General features: G+C 33.1%; 1 protein-coding gene across 1 annotated transcript in view; it reads left to right on the top strand.

Moving 5' to 3' along the window:
* The window catches only part of insc (spindle orientation adaptor protein inscuteable), a 32,409-nt gene that overhangs the window by 3,649 nt on the left and 1,068 nt on the right, over window positions 1-27,692 (top strand). Inside the window, exons 2-9 of the mRNA XM_013316207.1 lie at window positions 4,637-4,682; window positions 20,526-22,415; window positions 22,874-23,155; window positions 23,643-23,946; window positions 25,302-25,589; window positions 26,221-26,392; window positions 26,759-26,964; window positions 27,268-27,461. Coding sequence (XP_013171661.1) covers window positions 20,527-22,415; window positions 22,874-23,155; window positions 23,643-23,946; window positions 25,302-25,589; window positions 26,221-26,392; window positions 26,759-26,964; window positions 27,268-27,461 — 3,335 coding nt within the window. The 5' untranslated portion in view covers window positions 4,637-4,682; window position 20,526. The remainder of the gene's footprint in view (window positions 1-4,636; window positions 4,683-20,525; window positions 22,416-22,873; window positions 23,156-23,642; window positions 23,947-25,301; window positions 25,590-26,220; window positions 26,393-26,758; window positions 26,965-27,267; window positions 27,462-27,692) is intronic.

The raw sequence follows: 27,692 nt of genomic DNA, 5'->3' as shown, positions 1-27,692 counted from the left end.
GACGGTCGGAAGGTTGTCACTTACATGGTATTTTCAGAACGGTAGCATAGATCTCGCTAAAATTTGGCATAGATATAGAGCTAGGAAGAACACATAGACTACTAATTAAGTTTCTTTTAGTAGACAATAAACGACATTGCCAGTGATATGTGAAATATAATTTGTTTAATTCGACCATACTCTTTAAAGACCAATCACCAACATATTGGTAATATGAAACATCAAACATACGTTTAGTAATCATGTAGGCCACTACTGTTTGTTTTTATTTCGTTCAATAGATAAGATATAGATAATATTTAATCTAACATTTATATTAATTCATCGTTTAGCTTATTTCTTTTCTATTTAGTTTTTTTATTATTATAAATTAAAGGACTATTTTCTCCTTAATGTGTTAATAAATTCTATTATATACTATATTGCTTTATATTTACTATGTCATATTGCAACACTATATTTACAAATATCAATTATAATAAGTTATGACTAAGTAACCGCAATGACAAGCGTATACATATATGTAGTACATACCTTGTACATAAATGTTAGTTGCTACAAAAACATGTTTATATATGTTTACCGGAAACAGTATTTAAAGGATTATATTCAATTTATACAAATTAAATAACGTAAATTAAGCGAGCTACATTAAAAGGAAGTCGCACGGTACATACAATTATTTTAAAAATTGAAATTCATTTAAAACTGGCTATCGCCCATGCTCCGTTCGCGCGGAATTAAAAAAAAAACTTAAGTAGCCTCTTTTCATTTCATCAAGATCTGTGCAGCCGTTCTGGAGATACTTTCTCACAAACATCCATCCACCCATTTAAGCTTTATTAAGTAAGATTATTAGTTTGTATCTTAGAGAAAAGTGCCTCCGAATCGAAGAGCGCGTGACTACCAGGACCAAGCTACGTAGAAATGTATATTCCCTGTCTACCTGGATCATGATATGACAAGACTATGAGATGATATGTCGTATATAAACAAAATACCACGTACGACAGATAAACGGATGAATGATATTATATTTCATGTAACTAAAGTTCATGTTACTAAGTTCTGTGTACGATCATGGTGGCACACATCCGCTCTAGATAAATTCTCACTTGATTTGCAATCGTTTAATGTAAATGGGTATGTCACCACCAGATTGTGACCTACGACTGTTTATGAACTGACTATATGTTTTAATAGCAATTGATCTAAAAATTATTTGATAAATTTGTTTTTAGTGATAATTACAATCGAAATCGAATAAATATCGATGCAAAATAACTGACATGAAATAACCCGTAACTGTATAAATTTCCTACACAAAAAGACAGATAAGTAAGTTTATAATTTAACAATTTATTTGACAGTTCATAGACAATAGAGACAAGTTTTTTTTAATTGTATAAGCACTTGACCAAGTTCACATATGTTGGTGACAAATTCATAACTATACGTGTGTACTTTAAAAGCTATAAACTTTCAAAATTTGTCCCATAGTGTTAGTAGGTTGTTGCCCTAAGCTTGTTACAGAAAAAAACGTGCGCGTGCGCAAGCTAGTTGTAGGAAACTTGCATAGTCGTTAGCTGACTTGTAAATGATGTTTAATTTGACTTCCTTACAAGTGAATTACGTTGTGTAAGGAAGTCGACAAAAAGGTGTTTAATTATAACTGAGATATAAAATAGATTGCCAATCAAATGATTTACTTTAACTTCTCGTGTAAATCGAATAAATTTTATATCGTAACAATTACAAGTAATTAATATAGCTTTAATAATGTACAGTCGGTGGCTCAGGGGTTAAACACTTTACTTGCAATCTGCAGTCCTGGGTTCGACTCCTGCCATGTACCAATATGTTTTTCGATTTCCGATTACATATATACATTTATACGACGTTCTTAAGTTTTAGGAAAACATGTGATGCAACCTGCACATGTCCGAGAAGAAATTCAAAGATATGTATGAAGTCAATCAACCCGCACTTGTCCAGCGTGGCTGACTATGTCCTAATCACCCTAACTTAGCGTCGGCTCCGAGCCCCTCGGTGGGGATGTATAGTGAGCTGATGATGAATGTAGCGTTGCATCTGTACTTGAATAAAGGTAGGATAATGTTATTTTGCATATTATACAGGTTAATTTTATAATGTTATCCTAAAGCAGGGATTGAGAACCAATGGCGCGCGATATAAAATTTGGTCACGTGACTGGCCATAAAATTCATAATGCATTACATATAGAAGTGTTAAAATGATTTGGCACGACTACGAGATCGTTTAACTTTTTTTAATAGCACGTTGATACGTAAAGGTTCGTCATATTTGACATATTTTGAGATGTCATTTGATTCTTACGTCTTTGGATGTCTTGAATACACAGGCTGGCTTTTTGTCATCATCATCAGCTCACTATACGTCGCCACTAAGGGGCTTGGACCCTAAGTTACACGTGACTAGGTCATAGTCGTAATAATTAATTATCTAGTCTAACAGTTCGCCGAAAACGTGACATTTCAATGTTTCGATGACAAAGGGAGTCTGCCATGTAGTGGCAACTATCATGACTCACATCGACCACTCCTCACTTATACTCGTATCTGCATACAATACGCACTTCAATCTCAAACTCACTAAGTTCCGATCATAATCTCATAGGGTATATGAACTCAAGAATTAAATAAATAAGATAAGAAGACTGCTATTATTTCAATGTATGTATTTTTTATTTTATTACTTTCGATGTTCTTTTTTTTTTGCGTAAAAAAAGTTAGCGGACTTGTAAATGTGTTCTAACTTTTGTTAGGAAGAAAATCGGACACTGTGCCGGTGTACTGGCGCAACACTAGCCTTACTAAAATGTCGAATTTTATGTCCTCTCACTAATCATTCTGACGTTTGACTTTGTAACGAAAGAGGGCCATTCTGATTCACCATGGGTTTTCGACACCAAAACTTTTGTATAAAACATATGATAATCCCTTTCATCTTTGTCAAAACAGAGATAACAATATGTTTTATACAGAGATTTTGCTGTCTGAAACACATGGTTAGTTCTTCAGCTGAAAGTAGTCAATTATTTAAAATTCTTCTATATACATTTTGACTTTCATAACGATCTACTCTGTGACATTATGTCACAACATCGAGTAGACTAATGATCGACCGGTTTTTATATCATATTGCGTTATGTTAATACATATAGTACGTTCCGTGGCACAGATTAATTTTATATGAGCTTACGAAAGGGGTCCCTATACATAGAATACGATTATATAAAAATACTAGAAAATAACTTACTTTTCTTATCGCTACAAGGGTAAAGTTTTAATCGAATACTGTATATCGATATGTATAATAAAAAAGATACAAAAGGCAGTTATCCTAGAAACCGCGCGCATCGTGAGAAGGTTCCTGTCTCTGTAGCCCTGACCACTGGTTGTTTGAGTCATGGGATTCCGCAGCCGGTGGTGTTCTATTTTTAATATAATATAATATGTTTTGTATATATTTTTTATATGAAATGTATAATACTATATTAAAAATATGATGAATAAATTAATACGTTATAATAATATATCGATGTTTTGTTACATCCCTACGGATTTAATCGATACTTTTCAAGCCGAATGACCGATCAATGCTAATGCAAGTCAATCACATATCGATCCCGTTGTAAAAACACTCGATTAGTATCAGAAAGTATCCTGATAAGGTACAATTAAGCTATTACGAGGCGAATGAATCTTTAATGTATGTCTTCATATGTCGCCATGTGTAATTTTAAATAGTACACTTTTTAGTGATGTGATTTAATCAATGACGATGTTTTTATCGAAGTTACAAGAAGCTTACATGAGAGTAATTCAAAAATTACTAATTGCAAAATGTTGCTGAACATCTTAGAAAAACCGATCGTAAATGTAGGTAACATTATTATAAAAATTTCTTATCTTATACTCGATCCGATGTATAAAAAAGCCCTATGAAGACTACATATAAATCTATTTAGTACCATTGAATAAAAGCAGGTCAAGAGAATGGCCAATGTCCTACATAATATATATGGTTGCATTTAGTTTCCGAGTACGCTGCCTTGTCCTAGCAGCCCTAGCCATAAATGTCGATACTATGTCACACGGAAGAGTATTTTTATCGATACATCAATGCCGAGGTGAACTACACATGCCTAGAAGATGCAATTGTGGAATATTATTGATATCGCATTTATATCGATTATGTTATTTCGATTACTAGCTGGCGACTATGAATCCCTCCGCACGGTATTAAAAAAAAAACTTTATTAGTAACCTGTGTTTTCAGACTATGCTCTACATCTATGCTAAACACCGAGTTTCCTTAAGCCGTTCTGGAGATACCTTCTTATATTCATCCATCTATCCATCCAAACATTACAAAAAGATTAAAAGATACAAGTAGTGCAACAATCAATAACTATATTGAATATCGATTTAAAAATCGATTAAAATTTAGTTTAGAGCCAAATGCAATGTCTCGAAGTAAGTCGATGTTTGAATCGTTCTGAGAATACGTTTCCATTGAAAAAGGAATGCAATCCAATACGTTACGTTGTTATGCTTTGATGTGTTGTTAATTCATTTCTTTTCCTTTACAGGTGTCGACTTTTGATTCTGTTTTCGCCGAAACATTTACAAAGTCAAGTAAGTAGAATTTTCTATTGAAATCTTTAATACAAAATTCCCGTGTCACGATGTTAGTTACCAACCTCCAAAACGGCTTGACCGATTTTTATATGTTATATGCATATTCAATAGGTCTGAGAATCGGCTACTATCTATTTTTTAATCTCACGCGGACGGAGTCGCGGGACACTCTAGTTAATTAGTTTTTTTTTATATAGAAATAAGTAAGTAGGTAGGCATCGCATACGTTATTGCGTATGTCTATGGGCAACGGTCACTTCACTATTTCAGCGATTTCAGGTGGCCGCTCGCTCGTTTGCCACCTTTTGATATAAAAAAAGTAAAAAGCGTGTATAAACTATTAGAAGCACGAAATTAAATTTGCTTTCTTTTTGGCTTTTTAAAATCAAACTAAATTGTCTCGAACGATCATAGTCACCAGAACAAAATTATATTAGTTTCAAGTTAAATCAATGACGATAGAAAAGGATTAAGTAATTGAGACCAATAGTGGCCGAGATTTGAATAAATCTTTTCAACTTGGAATGCTTAGAATGTTGGCACTTGAGTCGTGATAATTGTTTATGTTCTTAAAAATACAATTTCTAAATACATATTTCAAACACCACAGCAATGTACTCACTTACATTTATCGTGGGAATTTGTTTTATATAGAAAGTGCTTTATCAGTTCTAGAAAGTTCTTAGTGACGTCATAATCCATAAGTACAGATAAATAAAAAAATGAATTATGTATTTTTGTATAGTTTTAATTTCATAAAAATGAAAATTTGTTGTAACTTTTGTTCCTAACACATTTTTCAATAGTGACTTTTGAGCTTCGGAGGCTCAGGGCTTAAGCTCTTGACTTGGAGTCTACAGGTCCTCGGTTCAAATCCGGCCATGTACCAATAGTTTTAAAAAATATGTATCGGACGTTCTTACGAAATTCAAAAGATATGTGTAAAGTCAACCAATCCGCATTGGGATAGCGTGGTTGACTAGAAGCCTAGTAACCTCTATTAGGCTAGAGTTCAAACCCCTCGGTGGGTATAGTAAGGTGATGATGATGGCTTTAATATTGAACCAGAGACAATCAGGGAAAATTTATCGCAATTTATCTGATTGTCTCTGCCTATTACGCTATAAAAAGTTATTAAATTATAAATCGCTTAAAAGGCAAATCGGATTAATCCAATAGGTTATTTTATAAGATAAGCGATAAACTTAATTAAAGTCTTGCTTTTTGTTCATTAAATCGTTACGTTTTAAAATTCTTTCTCGCTTCAAACGAGTTTCTTCTTTTTTTCTTTAGATCGCTTTTTTCCTCGCAAACCATGACTTTGTTGATGGTTCAAGGTTGGACAATAATAAGTTTTAATGTACTAAAGATTCACATGAGTTTTTCTTGTATTTATAAAGTTAATATAAGTAAGATTTTAACATACATTGATACTATAAAGTTGAATTTTGTGAGAAAACGAATATTATGTACTCTTAAAATGGTATGGGCCAAATCTATTTGACCGCTTGCGTGTTTATTTCTTATTACAAGTATTTGTTCTTCATCCTAAGGTCTTAGGATTTGTATTTATGACCTTTAAACTACTCTAGATTTAAAATAATTTTTATATATAATAGAAACAATATTGTAATAATTGAAAACAGCGAAAGTAATTTTAACAAACTTTAGACTTGAATGAATCAGAGGTAATCGTGTAGTTCCGTGATATAATTCGGTTTCTGAGAACAAGTTCCGACATTCCCCAACGGAGAGTTGAACCTAAAGTTGTGAATGGATCCTCACGTCATAGTTATGAGTCATTGGTTTTGTTTTTTTTTTCATATCTTTTTTTTACTACGTTACGCGCCAATGAAGACTGAGTCATTATTGATATTTTTTATCAATAAGTTTTTGTGGATTTATCGATTTTAATAAGTGTAAAAACAAATTTAAAACAAAAAGGTTATTTATGGTTGGGTGTTGTGTGATATTTATTTTTATATTTGTAAAGCTGTCGCCCATGACTATCCGTGCGGAATTAAAATAAAACTTAATTTATAGCCTATGTGTTTTTCTAGACTACATCTATGCCAAAATGTCACCGAGATCGTTAAGCCGTTATGGAGATACCATCTAACAAACATCCATCCATCCATCCATCCATCCAATGCATTTATAATATTACTTCGTAAAACAATGCTTTTCGCGTATAAAATTAACGGATTTTAAAAATAGAATCAACCATAGATATTAACAAAAATTTTGTATTAAAAAGAAACCAATGTAATTAATCAACAAAATAACGTGAAAGTCAAGTTAATTTTAATTTTAGTTTCGATTAATAATTCACCTCAACAATTAGAAGGATTCAATCACATCATAATCGTGACATGTCACTGAAATTAGGACATGTACCGATTGCTACTTCTAACTGTAAACACACCGGACGTTCTACACAATAGCACACACGGTAAATCCCCACTGTTGTTACACCTGTGTAAGAACAGTATTGCCATCCGTTTCTGTCTCTTTATAAAGGAAAGAGATAGCAATGCACGACATAAATGTCACGTATGACAATCCGCCATTATTAAACGTGATTGTAAAATAGGTTATGTCGTTAATTAAATCCATTTGAATCCGTTTTTGTTTAATTGTTTTTTGTGCATTGTTTTTGTTTTGATAAACAGTTTTATTTGTACTATAAATGTGTTTATTTATTTTTGATCAATAATATTTGTTTGATTTATAATAACTATTGTTATGGAAGTTTTTAAAGTAAATAAAATATTGAACAAATTTAAAAACCATTATAGCTTCGGAAATCGAAGACAAGAGGGTGATCAGATAGTTTTCGACGTCTTAACAATCTAACCCTTTATTATGACATTGCTAATGGCGTTTTGATCGGCAAAGGTGTTATTGACAACGACAAAGGAAGTGTCAAGCTATTGATTACCGTGTGAACATGGGAAGTTTTGTTACTTTGAAATGATTACGCCTAATGTTTTATACCGTTACTATGCTTAGATTAAAAGAAAATTGCTTATCAAAAGGCTTATTTCTAGTTCTTAGTAGACAGACAGACTAGACAGATTCCCTCCGCGCAAAATTAAAAAAAAACTCAATAAGTAGCCTGTGTGTTTTTCCAGACTATGATCTATATCTGTTGCTTGCATTAAGATCCGTTGAAACGTTCCGGAGATACCTTCAAACATACATCTATCTAAACTTTCGCATTTATAATATTAGTAAGAAGTCAGATAGTTACTCTACGTCAGTCTTTCCCAAAGCGGTCGATAACGCCCTTTTGTGGGCACTGCAGGTCTCAAGTTGCGGGTTATAGTAAAAGTTTCGTTTAGAATTCTCCGTTAATATACATATATAGGTCACAATAATTAATTAATTTAATTTGAAGTTATAGTGGTTTTTAAATATGTGAAAATATGGGGGGCGCTAAAAAAATATTTATTCTCAAAGTGGGCTGTAGATAAAATAAGTTTGGGAACCACTGCTCTACGTTTTTAGTTGAAATTATTTCCACAACTTTATCAAAGAACCTCTCGTTTTGCGATACGTGAAGGCCATAACAATTAGACAATCGAGTTAATTGATGTTCAATTGTACGGATGCTGTATTTGCTGATTGAGGTTTTTGTACTAATTCTTTGAAACTAAACTCGTATTAATAGTAAAATGAACACGTAAAGTAAACACTACAAAAATAAACTTAACTAAGAATGAAAAACTCCAAAGAAATAATACTATAGCTTTATTGTAAGATGCAGCAAAGCTTAGCGTCTAAAAGGCTCTTGTTTTTGAACGTCGAGAAGATTATTAACGCTAAGAAGATTATGTCTTGATAATTAAGAAACTTTCAAGAGATAATTGCTACTTCTAGTCGCAGACAAGATAATGGCTGAATAGTGTAAGTACTTATTTATGTACTGAATTATTAATATAAAATCCTAAACGATATTTTAACACGCAACAACTTTACATATAAACCTCATCTAGCTAGCGATAGCGTAGTTAAAAATTCATGTATACGTTAACAATACTTATAATGCCAATAGTAAAACATTTAGCTAGAGTAATTGTAATTTATACGCGAGGTAAAAAACAAGGATAAAAAAGTTAATACGCGTATAACAAGTTTGTATTGGCTTCTGTAAGTAGCGAGTAGGTCTGCGGTTGCTCCGTCGCCCAGTGCGATACGTGTTCGGAATTCAAACTGATTCATCGGGATTCTAAAATGGCGGACTGTCAACTGTTTCCCGCCTTTATTACGCAGTTTCTGGAAAATTTGCATGTGATCGCAATATCGTTATGCAACTTTCTTATAATCTTTCGTATTTTCTTTTTAATTTTCATTCAAGATCAGCCAATCTATCTATATGATATCGATTTCAAAAATTCTTCTGCGATTAGAAAGCTACATTATCACTGACTAACATAGGTCATAATTATTACTAGAATGTAATTTTTTAATGTCGCGTGTAAACTCTATGACTTAAGTGTTGACATTATAAGATGCTTTGCTAAATTTTTTTGAAAGGAGTTTAAAATCCACTTTAAGTTGTGTTTAAATTTCTTCAGAAACGCGAAAAATATTAGATATTGTTTAAAAATTAGTGTATTCGATCTTTAGTACCTAACTCAAGTCATTATCGTATAGAACTGACACTGGCAGAATAAACAATTGAACGGTCAGCAAAAGACAATTGATATATATGAATAAATACAATAAAACAAACACTAGCTGTTTAGACGAACGATACTAGACACTTTACCTAACAAACGGGATCTTAATAAGATCATCATTCTGTCCTTATCCTACTCTATGTAAGGTAAGAACGACAGTTTTAGGCCATCCAAATCAAGATATTTATAATTTAAGCAGTACTTCTATTATGAGTAACTCCTAGAAGTCAAATCATTTATACATCTGTGGGCAATTAATACTTCTACTTTTGTTAGTTCTTGCGTTATTTGACATTTATTACCTTTGTTCATAACGTATGTTTGTACATAAAAGGATAACAAAACAAGGAATGTTATGCATAAAATACTGACGGCTACAATGTAATTCTGATTCATGAATGTCTCATAATATTCGATTATTGTCAACAAACGACTTGAACATACATACATACGACATTAATTCAATGATTTCATAGTACAATGGACAATTAAATTGTAACTAATATAATAATTTGTACTAATATATGTTGTACGAATTTGAAATGGTTAATTAATATGCAAACAAAGTAATAATTTTAAGATAGTTTTATCATATATCAACTTGAAATTGTCAAAAGCAAAATCCTATAAAAATACATGTGAAATAACTACGCCTGTTTTTTGTTTACTGTACTACTCGTACAGTAAACAAAAAACAGGCGTAGTTATTTCTATAGGCGTAGTACATTCTCTTAAAGACGATGTCAACTATAAAATCTGTCCGTGTATTTCCACTCCTAAAAACCGTATTAAACTTTGTGTTTTCTCTGATTTATCAAAGACTAGCTGTCGCCCACGAATCCCGAAGTAAAAAAGCACTTTATTAGTAATAGAATATGTGATCGTCCAGACTGTGTCTTCAATCTATGCTGAATATCAGCGAGATCCATACAGTGGTTCCCATATGGAGATACCATAAAGACATCCATCCATCCAACCATCGAAACATTCGCATTTATAATATTAGTAAGAAGTAAGATAATTATAAGGATGACCCAATCGACATCAAAAAGGAGGTTCTCAATTCGTTTGTGTTTTAGTAATTGTTACGACAAGGAAAAATCACAATAAACAAGTTCAATAGTTATAATATCTATAGTAAATAGCTGTATTCAATCATCATTGAAGCTCGACAAACATTGAGCACGGACAAGCGGACAAGCAGGTAATCTTTAGCAGTCCATTTAACGTGCATTCCTATGCATAATACTGACACGATCTCTACTAGTAATGCAACACCTGATCATTACGCATAAAATCAATTTAAACTCATTTTATATTAAACGAACGAACGAACGATAAAACGGAATTATATTATTTTAACTAATTAAAAAACATGGCTACCAATTCTTAATATTTATTTGTTTACATCAAAACAGTAGCGTAAGAATTATCGTCATCTTTGTCATTATATAACAAAAAGACAGAGATAAAATTTTTTCGACAATACGTATTTATTTTTTTCAAATGTATATGTAATTCAGTGCACATGTTTCCATGACATCGTGTATCTTAAACTCCAGGATACAAATAAATGGTGAAAGTTCTCGGAATTTTTATCAATTTAACAAACGTATTGAATGTTTGTACACGTTGGACTAACCTAAAACATTGGACAGGTTGACAAACTTTGTATGTATATTTATAGAACGTCAGTGAAGATTTGTGCTTTATTAAATTAAAAAAAAAACGAAAATATTAAAAAAAATTATATCCGGTTTTAGATGGTTATAAATACGTATTTCTCATACTTTTTCTCAAACTCGCAAACGCATTTGTTCTTCAACTTGTGATCTCTAAACTTTTATCCAGCCAGCGTACATCCTTGTTATGTCTTCCATAGACTCCAGGAGGTCTACCTTTGAGATTCACTGTTGTTAACAACATTTTAAGCTACAATAGACAAACAGTTCCCATGGGAGTTTTTGGAAACAATTTGTCTTTCTCTATTGTAGTATACATCTGGTAATATTTAGTCACACAATGCACAATAGCCCTTGCTTATACCGGTTTGAAGTTCCCTACCAAGCGACACTTCTTTTTGAATACTGTTTTGGTTACTAAATATCTATTGATTTTAATATACATAAAGCTCAAGTAAACTGGACTTTTACGCGTGTTTAAATAGAATAAATTATTGTTTTGTGTATTTATTTAACACTAGCTGTCGCCCGCGACACCGTCCGTGCGGAATTAAAATAAATAAAACTTAATTGGTAGGTTATGTGTTCTTCTAAACTATGCTCTACAACTATGCCAAATTTCATCGACATCCATTCAGCCGTTCTGGACCTAAAAAATATCCTATCCATTTATAATATTAGTTTTTTTTATTTGATGGCAAACGAGTGAGCGCTCACCTGAATTCTCTGAAAAAGCGAAGCGACCGTTGCCCATAGACATACGCAATTGCATGCGTTGCCTACCTTTAAAACATTTTATTTAGTTACAACTCTAATATGTCTGTATTTCGAAGTCATTTCGTCAATCAACTGTCAGATCAATACTGTAAAACATGTTGATAACTGATATATCGTTGGTTTCTGAGACCACAATGCCTGTATAAAACATATCGTCATCCCTCTCATTTACGTTAATAAAACGGAGATAACAATATGTTTTACACGGGGATTTTGGTCTCAGAAACTATACTGAGACTAATCCCGTCAAAGTAGATAAAAAGAAGTCATTTGACATTTGAATAATAGATACGAATATATACTATCAACATTACACATACTTAAATCGATAAAAGATAAGATTGTCATTTTTATTTAGAAAGAATGTGTTTAATCTTTCATCTTAAATGTGTAAAATATTAAAATGTTTTTGTTCTGTGTTTTCAGACATTAGAACCTAAGTTATTCCTACGTATTACACTTTGTTGCAAAAGTAATTGTCATATCTTTGCTCAAATAATGTATTAAAAAATCAATTACTGTTCGTTAGTCTCGCTAAAACTCGAAAACGGATGAACGGATTTATCTTATCTTAGTCTTTAAATGTTCCTGGAGGTCTAAGGAAGTTTTAAAATGTGAGAAAAATTCGAATAATTGCCGGGAACGAATTGAAATTGAAATAAACAAAAAGTAAATTATAATATAATTAAGTTTTTTTTCATTCCACCCAACGGAGTCGGAGCTAGCGACAGCTAGTTTGATGTAAAGATAATAAAATTGCATATAAAAAGCTATTATTCTTCTAAGTTAATTTTTATATCAATGAATTTAATTATCATAGGAATTCTTTTCGAACATCAACAAAACGGGAATCTATCATCATCAACCTGCCCTTATCGCTATTGAGGGTCGGCACAGCATGTACTACTCCTCCATACATCTCTATCAGCCGTCATATCCGAGTCTACCCCCTTCTTACGCATATCCTCTTTGACACAGTCATTCCATACTTTTTTTGGTTTTCCTCTACCCTTGTAGCCATCCACATTCAATCTCATTACTTTTTTGCTTATATCATCATCATCCCTCCTCATAACATGTCCAAACCACGCTAATCTTTTACTCCTCAATTTCTCGATCACTGGCGCTACTTTCAAACTTCCTCTAATATATATATTTAAAGCCAAAACATTTTACAGTATGTAAAACGGGAATCTATATTTTACATAAATATTTGTAGTACATTTGTATCAGTATTAAAGAAATACGTGTCAATTGCGTTCTACATAACAACCACAATAATATAACGGTTCAACAAACATACACTTTAATACAGAAAGTAGACGATTAAAGAAAAACTCAAGTCATCGTTCTTAATGTAAATAAACTTTACGTTTTGATTTGTTGTTGTGTGTGTAAATAATTTGACGTCACTAATTTTTTTTTCATTAATTGGTTGACATGGTAAACGAAAACGAAGATATAAATAATGTTTATCGTCGTAATTTCTAGAAAGAAGACAATGCTGTTTTCAACGATTAAAAAAAAATTAATTTAATTATCATCTTCCCAATATTATTAATGCGAATTTATGGATTGGTGTTTGTTAGAAGGTATCTCCGGAACGACTGCATCGATCTTGCTGAAATTTGGCATAGAACATAGTCTTGTAGTCATAAGCTAATTAAGTTTTTTTTTTATTCCGCGCGAATGGAATCGCACGCTACAGCCAGTACTTATACGTAAAAAGTAGTTACTGAATAAAAACAACTCTATTCAAGTTATATGATAATTTAAAAAAATACTTACATACCATAGATAAATATTGCGTAGAAAAATGTCGAAATAGGAGCAATACAAGTCGATATAAGATAATACAAGATTACAATTGAAAGATTACAGATTCAATAACAAAAAAAAACCTTACTAATAAAAAGTCTTAAAAATAATCTGTATGAGGAATTTTCAAAGTACTTTGTCGTTTGTTTTAAACCTTTGTGTTCAAGTTCGAATCTTTTTTCTAAGCCTATCCAAAGACTAAAGCGATGATATATAGGTACAGGGAATGAGTTAAAAATTACGTAGAGTTGCAGTAACAATGATATCACTATGTCTCACGTTTTATGTGATTAATTCTACATATAAGTATTGTTGAACAAAGAACATTCCTTTATTAGTAGCATGGGATTCGAATCCAGAAAATTGTTTATAAAATACTACACTATATTGCAAAACAAATGAGTACACATTTTTTTTTAATTGTAAAAGCAATTATTTTTTAGTTCACCTTAAACCTAAATTTCTTCTTCATAAAAATGTACTAAAGAAGCAAAGTGCGAAGTAACGAGTCATAAATATACCTCTTATTTTAAACAAATGAAGGCTTTTCTCCTTTTCTCAATATCAGTTCTTATTAAGATTTATCAAGAAGGTTTTAATTGGGTTTACCACCGCTTTGGTTCTTAATTACGTGAATGATACGTCAAAGACGGGTTTATGATCCCCGCAAAACACTCATCAATCCATTTACTAAGATTCTCGGTAATCTTAATCACAAACTGCACGTAGTTGCGGCAGCTGGTACATTCTTGTTGAGACGTTTAACTGCCAGAGTGACCTATTCGTAGAGAAAAATGTCAAACGACTCGCGAACCTTCCATACAGCGACATCTGCCGCTGAAAGAAATAATTGCCGCTAAGCTGCGAAATGCAGCTGCTAAATGCAGTTACGCTAAATGTCAGGATGTTTATAGTTAATTTATTGTTAAGGTTATTCCGGAAATATATAAAAACTTCATGGTGCAACTCAAATAAGTTTCAACTGTTAAAACTTAACTGAATATTTTCTTCTTTTTTAACAGCCAGTATTATAACTCAATAGTAAAAATTTACTGTATTTCTATCACTTTCTTAACACCGTGTTAGTTCTTTATATGGTATTGTAAAATACAGAGTTCTTGAAGATATATCTCTGTGTATTACAATTAAAAAGTTTTTTTTTTGTCGACGTAAAAGGATAAACGCAGGCACGTGTTTTTTATTTTAAAGTTGTTATCGCCCATATGCCACGACGCGTGCTGGCCATTAGACGGGAACGTTAAATGTGTAACCGAGTGTAACTCAGACTTAGAAATGAACAACAAAGGTACGAAAGTACATAATTTCGATTTGTTAATTGTTTAAAAAAAATCTTCCTTTATCATTTGGAAACCACGATAATTCTCTAACTATTTTTTTTAATTTAAATTTTATTGAAAACCTTTTCTAAAATTATAACACAGGCTATGGTTTTTAAAATATTATTTATTATACTGGCGCCTCTATCCGCTGAAAGTACTTACTGTCGCCTGCGACTCTGTCTGCGCGGTAATAAAAAAAAAACTTTATTAGTAGCCCATGTGTTCTTTCAGACTATGTTCTACGTCTATGCCAAATTTTAGCGAGATCTATACAGCCGTCTGAAGATGCCTTCAAACAAACTTCCAACCAAACATTTGCATTTATAACATTAGTAAAATAAAAATAAAAACTTCAAACTATCTAAATTATGTAATATGAAATACAAATTGCTATATTTATCAGTTAAATATAATTTATTTGCTATATTGAGTTCATGTCTCATTAATATTAAAAATGTTGACTATCGAGTGTTGATTACATAAGAAACTTTCACTCGATACATTCCATTGGTACGGAAGTCCCGAGTATAGCAACACTGTCGAATGTGGACAGATGTTAGGGAGTCGGTAGTGTAGCGCGGTAATGAGGGGAGATGCCTTAATATACAGGATGTTTTTGTAACAAAATTACTAAAAAAATCAGTAATGCTGGGGTTTTTACAGTCATAACTCTGGTATAAAATATAATTTGTAATTTGAAACAACAGTGTGAATTTTTAAAAATAAATTCATCTTATTAATATTATAAATTTGAAAGTTTAGATGGATGGACTTTTGTTAGAAGGTTTCTTCAGAATGGCTGAACAGATATCTATGAAATTTGGCATACATATAGAACATAGTCTTTAAAAACACATAGGCTACCAATTAAGTTTTTATTAACTTCGCAGACGAAGTCGCAGGCGACAGCTAGTTATATGAATAGATTGAATGTCAAATAATTTTGTCTTAAATTTTCTATTGATTTTTTTAAGTCAAAATGTCTAGAAAAATTTTATATGATAAATGATGTCTGGTGTTAAAATGAGTGTTAATGTGTAACCGAATTCCATCGTTTCTTATGCTAATTGATTTCTTACAACTCTTGCTGTGCTTATTCAAGTGCTGCCGTTCTGGTTACGCAAATGTAGAGTTCATATATCACGTAATTATTACGGACATGTTCAAACTAAGCCTAGCTTTGAGTACTCGACTTTATAGGAATAGTAGCTGCCGCCCGCGACTCCGTCAGTGCGGAATTTAAAAAAAAACTAATAAGTAGCCTATATGTTCTTCAGGATTATTTACTACATGTATGACAAATTTTATCAAAATCCGTTGAACCGTTCCGAAGATACATTCAAATAAACATCCATCCATCCATTATATTTATAATATTAAGCAAAAAGTGAGGTAATAAGGACCTAGTCGACGTAAACAGTTACATCTTTTGAGAGATTTAATGTTCAAATTTTGCTACTAATAGTGTCCTGATTTTAAGTTTTCTTAATATGGTCATTATAATTTATAACAATAACAAATAGTGTGTGATACATGTATGTAAGTGGAACGAAATGTTTTCCATTGTCATTGGTATTACGATATTAATTAACTATTAAAAGGAAAAATAATAAAAAAATAAAGAAAAAAGAAAGCGTCAAACCGTCAAGCAAACAATTTATTTATTATATAAAGTGTCAATACTGATTGGAATTTTTTTTGTAGAATAAATCATCCTGTATACATTTCGTATTGCACAACAATAATTTGAGTTCAGGGGCGCTAAACCGGTGTGCCCTTATCGCAGGGTCGCCGCTACGAGCTGGTAACACCTGGCCGTTACCATAGAGATCCAATCACTACAATGATGACACGAGTGTGTGAACATGATTGTGTGAAACATAACGGTTTTCTTTTTTTTTCTATTTCAATTTAAAATCTGTCACAGCTTTTTTGAATTTCTATTAAATTTGTAGGAACTAAAGGTATTTAATTAAGGCAGCTTGTAAAGTAATTCAAGAGCCAATAATTAAGATAAAAAGTAAATCGGAATTATTTTAGCATTGTAGAGTTATTGTAGATTTTGACATATTTTTTATTCTTTATTTCAAGTGATAACGTCTCTTTATACTTAGTTAAAAAGTAATTATCTATCATCAAAAAAAAAATGTAATTTATCGTGTCAAAATCAATAAAATTGCGTTTTTTTCACGGCTCACGGCGATGCATAGAGCAAAGGGCGCGTGCCGTACTGCCAAGCCGAGCGTGGCGTATGGCAGACGAGCAGATGACACGCGACCGTTACGCCAGCTGCACCTCGAACCGCATAACTGACGCGGTCGTGTCAAAATTATCACAAAAAAAGTTTGCTTCCTATTACTTCATAAATTATGAAACGTACTTGTAATAAGAAAAATCGTTTACTCGCTATATCTTTTTAAATGATAAACAAAGTATACCACAAATTATTTTGCACGGTAGGCGTAATGCATAAAAATTATATTTTAAAGTTAAAAAATGACATGGATCAGCTAAATATGTCGCTGTTTTGATTAAATTTTGACAATTTTAGATATGGCGGGAAAGTATTTATTCTTTTTTTGACAAATGAACTTATAAGTTCAATTAACGTTTCTGTTTCTTATTAAATAAAACAAACATATAGAAGGTTCGAGAAACATGGATAAAAAATATCGATTGTTGCCAATGAAGCGTATCTGAAAGTACCAGGCGTTCAGAAAGTAAAGGAAGTACACGCAAGGGCGCGCCTATCTCACACGAAGGTCAAAGACTTGTTGCGTTGATAACATTTGTAGACTACTTGCGTTGATATCAAATTTGTTCATACTTTGTCTTTATGCTGTCCTAGTACTCAGTAGCTAAATATGTAAAACATGTAACATCGCGTCGTTTACAAAAAGATGGCGGAGTTTTCATTATACAGTTGTGTAAGTGCAGGATTCAATTTTGTTTACATTTTCAACGTAAAAATAAATAATTAAGGGAAAAAACAAGTTCTTAGCTGACATTTTGGGCTTGTTTCACAATTTCCAATAAAGTATTAGTAGAAATTTTTAACTTTCAATCTAGTAAAAGTTACTATGAAACAAATTCCATTTAATAATTGAAAAGTAAAACATAAATAAACAATAAGTAAATATTCGTTATCCCGCAGCCCCTATGATATGTAAAACGGACATACAGACACACCTTTTCCTTAATATATTATGAACTTTTGTTTCAATGTGAAACAAATTCAATTCCTTTTGTTAAGAAAAAATTAAGGTTATAGTGTGTCTATTTAAGATAGATTAGTTTGACTATTTAATTGTCATTTCACTAGATATGGGTTAAGTAAAATAGATTAAGAATTTTTTCGATTTTCGATGGTTGTTCTCATAGAACTTGCAATCGAAAATTTCGTGATTATTAATTTTGAATTACAATATCAAAAAATTTTGTCTTTCTTTTCCTACTTTATGCTTCCCAACGACATAAACGTTAGGTTAGGAGACGGTCAAATTTAACACATTGCGTGCCATCCTTAATTTCGTTCCAGTGCTTAGAAATGCTTCTATTGGAATAAAATTAAGGTGAACTAATCGCGAGTGCGGCAGTGAACGTTTGATCAAAATGTCAATAAAATCTGAATAATATAATAATTGCAATTTATTGGTGTTTTTTGGTTATTAAACATATAATTAATCATCAGCATAATATTCAAATTCATGACAAAAGCCATTAGCTTTAGCTTCAATGTTCAGACCTGGATAAAGCTAGAAACTCAGGTAGAGAGGAAACTTGTATAAACGAGAAATATATCGCTCTCCCATGAACTCTCGCCTATCCAGTTCTGTTTGCGACGTCATCAAAATACTTAAAGGTTTGAGAAAGAGGTTTTGTTTACCGTTACAAAGATGATAACAGTAATTGACCGTGATAGAAATTTTACGTGATTTAATTTAGATCGATAATAGCGTTTGTTGACGCGTAAAAAAGAAAGTTTGCTTCCAACTGTGATACGTATCTGTTATTTCTTTGGGACAAAGTTCAAAAACGGAAAATAAGTAATCTATACGTATTAATAAAATTCGTTGTCTGTGTGTGTAATATTGATTTATTTTTAATTTTTGTAAGTCTGTCAGGAGGAAGCTGATGCTGGGCATATTATAGAGATCGCAAATATTTCTGAAATTCTGCGCTGGCGTTTGCTAGTGATGATACCAAGTTGTAGAGTCATACAACAGTCAGGTAAATCCTAACCTCAAAACTGCGTTAATAAATATTGCCATCTCTTTCATACTCTTTGATAAAACAGAGACAACAATGTATTAACATAAACACTGCACTCGAAAACCAAAGTAAGGTTCAATAATGAGACATATATTTCTTCAGAGCACTTTGCTAATGACTAATAACCACCTGCCTACCCTTATTCATTAGAACAAAGCCGCAATAGTTCTATACTACGAGGTCAAGTTGTGCTAAATGTCGCTAATAGATCTGAACACACCGCTAATGTGTCATTGTCTTACCAGGAGTGTCCAATGACAAAAGATCTTTAGAAAAATATTGCTATCTCTTTTCTTTTCAAATAGAATGAAAAGGATGACAATATGTTTTGTTTTAGTTGCATTAAGTTACATCAGGGATTTCAATCCCGTCTTTTACCAACGCAACAAAAATTGTAACCTATTTTTTTTAAAGGCTTCACTTCATACATACGGTCATTTAGTATGTATAGGTGTAGGTATGGATGGGTAATTTACACAATGACTAATATTAAAATTAGTTGTAACATGTTAACTATGTCAGAGTACTGACTCATAAAAGCACTGAACGAGATTAATACAAAAGATGTCCATTATTCTAGATATATTAAAAGTAAGAAAAATAATGAAATTATTTAAGATGTCATATTTTAGTGCACTTTAGGAATAATATTTATGTAGAAAAATTAAAACGAGGGGAGTCAAAATCACTGCCGATTCATAAACTCTGAATGGGTTTGCACTCACAATAGATTCTGCAACGGTTTTTAACATCTGCTTACTGTTGCTATGTTATAATAATAATCAGCATTGTATGTGTTAAGGGTCATTGCTTGCTTACTTAGAGAATATAAATAATCTCCTTCTTAAAATATTTGTAATCCGATTAGTTTTAATGTAAAGAAAGACGTAGAAAGAAATGAATCTTTCTATGCATCTCTCATTTAGTCACATAAAAGTCAAGATGCCTTTTAGTATTTGATTCTGTGTGATTTTTATACTTTTATAGAACTCGTTGATTACTTTAAAACGGCTCTCTAACACTTGAACGTTCAATTTTATGCGAGATACAAATTCCCATGACTATCACACGAAAAGTTGAATCAAAACAATAATCCAAATACTTTGGATTCAAGGTAATACAAATGGTCACGCTCAGCCGCACCTCCTATACTAAAGTTATTGTAATGACCCAAGACATTACGTCATTTGGATAGCAATCATTAACACCGTCGCTACAAACATTCCCACGAATAATTCACTTAATACCTGATTGTTTTCTTTACAGGATGTCGAATTTTCAACGTACACGCAGCAAAGTATGGTGGGGTGACACACCACCGAACATTGGAAGCCCAGTTGCGCCGCAACCTGCGTGGAACCAGAACAATAGGAGAGAAGAACAAGACTGGGAACCTCAGCTACCGCATTGGATAGCTAACCAACCAGAACAGAGAAACAATAGCGCTGATAATATAGCAGAACCTAATAATGCGCAAATTAATCAGTGGCCACTTCGTCATGGTAGCCCCGGCAGTCATAAGAGCCAAGACTCTGGCTTTTCAGATTCCGACAGCTCTCCACCAACCTTACAATACTACCCACCTACAGATAACAGTAATTCCACGGTAAAATCATTAAACAGCAGTGATTCCAACAACAATGAAGATGTTACCGTGAAACATGCTATCGATTTACAAAACACAGAACATAGCAGAGATGTTGTTGACAATTCCATATCGTCAAACAATATCAGTAATGAAGCGCCAACTCCGAAGCCAAGATTACGAAGTAGCAGTGTTATACAAACTCCATACGATTTACAAAAGTACTACGAAGTACACACAGACGAGGAACATATGGATTTGTTAAAGGATAACGACAAAGAAAACGATAAAAGCGAACCAAAGTATCCAGCTCCGACAAATATTAATAAAAATTATGAAAAAGACAATTCGAAAAAGATAATCGATAAAGCAATAGGACCGAAGTTAAATAAAGTAGAAAGTAAGAGAGTTAATAACGTAAATCCTACTAACAAGAAACGTACAATCCAAAAAGATACCAAAGAACCAAGTAATAATGTAAATATAATAAGTCCGTCGAAAAAATATCCAGTGAAGAAAACATTTGTTTCAAGTACTAATAGTGATAACTCTAATATCATTAAAGTAGCCAAAGTCAAGGACTTAGAAACTAGCAAGAACAAATCAGATGAAAGTTTAGAATATATAAAATTATCTCATGACAATGAAATTGCAGTAAACAATCAACCGAGAGTCCGAACACCCATCTCCAATGTTTCTTATGTACCAACAGAAAGAATAGCAACAGTTAAACCTGAATATAAAAGAAGTAATTCAAACGAAGAACCCATTTGTACTACGCCGAAATTCCAAAGAAATAGACTTAATCAATCCTTAAACTTTGAAGCTCAGAGACTCGATCAACAGATATTGGACATCCAAGGTGGTTATCACTCACTAGGATACATAGATGAAGAAATACCTAAAGATATACAAAACCAAACAGAGTTAATACACAAACCGACCAAAGCTTTATTAGGTAAAAACATTATGGACAGTCTTCATTTAAAACCGAATAAAAAAGTAGGTCCAAAAGCAAAACAGAGAATGGTAAAAACTGAAAGAGCGAAAGATATATTTAGAATATTTCCCACTAAGAAAGAAAAACCAGGAGTAGTTGACAGTCACGCTGGGGGAGTTTTGAATGGAAGCAGAGTCCCTTCACTGGGTCTACCGAGATCTGCTGAACAAAATTCTTGGGTCATCGTCGGTCATCCAGAGAAGGAATTACTAATACCACATTATACTGAAAGACTGGTTGCTACAGAAAGTGATATTAACTTGAAATCAAAAGACAACGAAGAGGAAATTAATTACGTAAAAACTAGAAGGGTAACTCCACCACCACAGTTCAGAGACAAACAGAAAATACCTTACGATTCCGACACAAAATCTGATAAAGATTTAACACACGATTCTAAAAGAGAGAAATTAAAATATGACATAGATTTTACAGATTTACAATTAAACTTCGCTTGTACTTCGACACCAAAAATGATAGCACCACACGAGTTTTTGAATAATCCTCAAACACCGAAAAGCAATAAGAAAAATTCTTGTAGAGTTAATTTGATAGGTGATTTTAATGGCGGGTAAGATTTTTCTCTTATTTTAATTTACACAAAATACTGACAACATTTAAATAAAATAAATACAAACTTGATACCTTCACGCGTTCCTGAGAAAAGAGTCTTGACGGACAGACGGACGGACAACAAAGTAGTCCTATAAGGCTTCCATTTTTTTCCTTTCAAGATACGGAACCCAAAAAACACATTACAATATCAGCCACATTTACCGTCGGTTTCTGACATCAAAATCTCTGTATAAAACATATCGTCATCCCTGTCATTATCTTTAACAAAACAAAGATATATTTGAAACGGGGATTATGATCTCAGTAAACCACAATTACAAACTTTCCTTGGTTACCAAAGCAATAAAGCAAGAAATGAGAACGAATCAACGTCCGTCTGAATATGTCAATTACTCTCCAAAAATTAGTCAAATTAAGTAAAGTAAGTTTTGAAAAATCACTTTTTACTTTCAGCTTGGTTTTAAACAATCAAAACGAGATATTATATAGAGAAAGAAGTATAGATCAAACCACACTAGAAAGGTTATGTGATCGTAAACCGGAACCGGTGCAGTATTGGTTATGCGATTTAATTAGTTCTTATGAGAACGAATGTATGACTACATTACAAAGCAAACCTTTAGGCACTGAAATGAAAGCACTAGTATCTGCCAGTTCCGCTACTATTACTGGGAATATAAAGAAAGTGCAGACACACGGACAGATCATAGTACATCAATATAGTGATATTATACGGTATGTTACCTTCCCTTATCCCTACGGGGGTCGACATAGTATGTACAACTGTTTAATATATCTCTATCGCCCATCATATTCATTCCCTTATGCATATTCTCTTTCCCACAATCCATCCACACTTCGGCCTTTCTTTACCTATGTAGCCATCCACATTCTTCTTTTAAAAGTTTCTTATTTATTTGATTATCTCTCCCCGTATATGCTTTCCGCCTTTTCGGGTGATGGTTGGCGAGTGGCATAGCTTCCTTTTTCTACGAGGAATTCACACATATCTTTGTAATTTATTTGCTGATATGTGCATGCATCACGATATTTTCCTTTACCTTAAGAACTTCTAATAAATGTACATATGTCAATCGAAAAACATATTGGTACATGATATGATTCGAACCCGAGACCTTCAGATTACAAGTCAAGTGCTACCACCTGAGCCACCGATGCTCTCATGCTTATATCTCTATTTTTAATTAAAAAATAATTCCAGGCAAATAGAATCAAATGATACAGGAGAAGAACAAATATGTCTTCTTGTTGCAAACATAAATGAATTCGTGCTAGCACATAGTATCACATTGAACACCAAGCCACCGGGAGAAACACCCGAGAGATGGGACAAGATTAAAATATCGTTACAAATGTATCTACAAAAACTAATTGATATCGGTGAAGATGTCAAATTAGAATTAAATGAGAGTAACCCGCAATGGAACCTGGTACAGAAACATCTCGACACACTAATTGGTATATTCTTAGAGACGACAAAGGCTGTGCTGGTACAACAAATGAAGGTATGTTTAATCTTACTAATATTATAAATGCGAATGTTTAGATGAATGTATATTTGAAGATATCTCCGGAATAGCTTAACTGATTTTGAATAAATTTGGCGTAAATGTAGAACATAATCTGGAGGGACACATAGTCATCATCATCATCAGCTCACTATACGTCCCCACCGAGGGGCTCGGAGCCTACTCTAAGTTAAGGGTGATTAGGCCATAGTCAACCACCAACCAGTTGGTTGACTTCACACATATCTTTGAATTACTTCTCAGATATGTGCAGGTTGCATCACGATGTTTTCCTTCACCGTAAGAACGTCGGATAAATGTACATATGTAAATCGGAAATGGAAAAACACATTGGTACATGGCGGGATTCGAACCCAGGACCTGCAGATTGCAAGTGCTTGACCCCTGAGCCACCGACGCTCTGACACATAGGGACACATAGATTACTTCTTAATTCTGTGCAGACGGAGTCGGACAGCTAGTGAATTTATAATTATGAAACTAAATTCTTTATAATGTAACCAAATTTAAAATTATAATTGGCAACAGAAACAAATTAACATCTTCAAGGAGTTGTTAAATTTAGGTCTAACTGACAAAGCTAAAAGGTTTTAAAAAAACGAACCGACTTTAGTAGATTTTAGAACTTTAAATAATTAGGGTTACTTTAAATAATCTTGACGACTCTGAACATCGTACGAGTCGCAGACATAGAGCGACCAAGATATTTGAATAGAAGTATACCTATTAATAAGTTTTACGTGAATATTTGTTAGTTGATGCATAAAGACTGATGACTAAACGAAGATTTAATAACTTTTTAAATTATAGATTAATAGAAAATTGATTGATGCTTGGAAAAACTCCGGATAAACGATAAAATCAACTTTTCCTCGTCTCTCTATATATGTTTTAGTTAGAATGATGCGTGACTGAACATCCTCTATTTAAGAAAGTGGAAATTACCCATTACGGCCTTTAGTACTTACGTCTAGTTTTCTAACACGACTAGGTTATAAAAATAATCTCTATAGCTATTTATATGATAGAAGTAAATATTTACTAATCTCACTAATATAAATGCGAATGTTTAGATGGATGGATGTCTGTTTGAAGGTATCATCAGAACGGCTGAACGGATCTCGATGAAATTTGGCATAGACGTAGAACACAGGCTTCTAATTAAGTTTTTTTTTAATACCGCGCGGACGCAGTCACGAGCGACAGCTGGTGTGAGTTTTAAAACAAATAAAGAGTAGATAAGAAGTCCAAAACTAATAATTAAAAGCCAAGGACATACAAAGATTGATTTACATTTTAATATGCACTAAAATATATATTTGAAATTCCAGACCTTAGTGTCAATAATCGAAGAACCACCATCAGATATGATTCTCAAAAGTACACTGACATCTATCGGCCATCTTGCGATGTTAAGTGAAAATACGGAAAGTTCGTTACATGAGAAATGTTCCAAAATCATGAAGAGCATTACAGAATTACCTTTCGTGGACTGCGGAGTGCCGAGAGCTTTACTTACAGCTATTATTGAAAGCAACAAGAGTTCTATAAAGGCGTTATCATTACGCGCCCTCGCCACTGTATGTGTTACTGGGGAAGCTGTCAAACAATTTGAAGAGGTAAGATTAATGTTTTTAACATCGCTTTTTCTTTACCCACAGCAGACAAAATACAATCGCTTCGAAGTTTGCTATGTAATCGACAAAGTAAACTTCAAAATGTATGGAACTGATGCACGATCACGTGACATATCGTAAGTTATTGTCTGTTCTATACAGTGAAGTTCGTTATGGAATCGCTTCTGAGTGTCACTTTGTCTAACCCCCCAGTTCTCTTGCCTTTGTCACTTTGTATTCATTTGGTACCTTAAATCTTACTAATATTATAAATGCGAATGCTTGGATGGGTGTGTGTTAGAAGGTATCTTCAAGACTGTATCTGTACACTAGAAAGCCTGAAACACAGACTACTAATTTAGTTTTTTTATTTCCGCCCTGAATCACCTCAGAAACGAGTTGACCGATTCTCATGAAATTTTGTGAGTATATTGAGTAGGACTGAGATTTGACCAACATCTATTTTTAATCCCGCGCGGACAGAGTCGCGGGCGTCAGCTAGTATACATATAAATATAACAATATCCCTACTTATACAAATGCTTCTTTTATTACATTTACCTTTGGAAAACACCAAAAACTAAGTATAAAAATGATTATGTATATTTTATTAAAAAAAATTGTTACATTCTAGGGTGGCGGTATAGAAATCTTGTCAGATATTCTCTCAGACCGCTCGAACCCTGAACCTCAGATGCGGGAAGGTATCACTGTGCTCACACAGATCACTGCGCCCTGGCTCAGAGGTCATTATGACCTCACACAGCTCCATCTCTACCTCAACTCCATAGTTGATAATATTACTGGTGAGTTTGTAAACTGTAAAATACTTAGAACAGCACATCGTGGATTTCTGAACCCAAAAACCTCGTTTTCAACGTGTTATTTCCGTTTTGTCAAAGATAAAATAAAAATATATATATTTTTTTTATTTAACAATTTTATTTCATTTTATAACATGTTTTATATACATTTAAATGATATTTTGATTTTAGAAACCCATGTTTTAAAATTCTTACCCTATCGTCAGTTTCCTGAGACAAAGAAAGTTGTCATTCACTTTTTCAATCTAACGCCATCTAGCGAAATTTTGTGTTCACTATTTAAATTTTTATGTCTGTGGTCTTTGGTTAGGAGCGTAAGTTTTGTTGTTAATTTATCTTAATTTACAGGTATCCTCTCACGGACTGACTGTTGTCAACTCCTTTTACTTTGCACGGCGTGTCTCGTCAATCTGGTTCGTGAATTAGAACTGGAGAAGAAATCTGACGAAGGAACAAACTCTGACATTGTTGAAGTGATCACCAGACATAGAACTATCGAGAAAGTCTTAGATGCTTTAAAACGTAGAGGACCTAACACATCTGTCTTCCTACAGGTAAACTAGGAAAAGATTAGTTTTAGATTTAAAAAAATCTTAATTAGTAGCCTACGTGTTCTTCCAGACTATGTTCTACATCTATGCCAAATTTCATCAAGATCCAAGCTGTTCTGGAGATACCTTTTAACAAACATCCATCCATCTACATACACAACATATATTCAAACGTTCACAATTTTGACGAGAGCCTTCATATTTAGTATCACTCCATTTTGTGATAATTTTAAAAAAAATGATATATACCAAAGTAATTTTATTTTTATACAATTTATTTCTATTAACAATGATGTTTATATTAAGGAGCAAACAGCGTCACTAATCTCGTCGTTGTCCCGCGTGTCACGCTGCGTGCTGCCGCTGTCACGCTCGGCGGCAGTGAGCGCGGCGCTGGTGTGGTTCGCGCGCACTTCCCCGTCACTCGCGCCCGCGCCGCGCGCCGCCGAGCTGCGTGCTCAGGCCAGAGTGCATTGTCACGCTGCTGAAGCTATCGCCAGGTTAGTATTGTCACGCTGCTGAAGCTATCGCCAAGTTAGTATTGTCACGCTGCGTGCTACAATGTCTCCCAACTAGTAGCTCACTATATTTCAACTTGAGTTATTCCGTTATTGTTCTACAATGATCTTGTAGCAGACGGAAAATATGTGAACTAACAATGTCATTTTGACTGCGTCATATTTTGACCAATGATAGCTTGACAGCTGCATAGTCTAATGTTGCCATTTTCA

Source organism: Papilio xuthus, unplaced genomic scaffold, assembly GCF_000836235.2.
Source record: "Papilio xuthus unplaced genomic scaffold, Pxut_1.1 DF826949.1, whole genome shotgun sequence".
Classification (NCBI taxonomy): Eukaryota; Metazoa; Arthropoda; class Insecta; order Lepidoptera; family Papilionidae; genus Papilio; species Papilio xuthus.
This window is presented reverse-complemented; position numbering and strand designations above follow the sequence as displayed.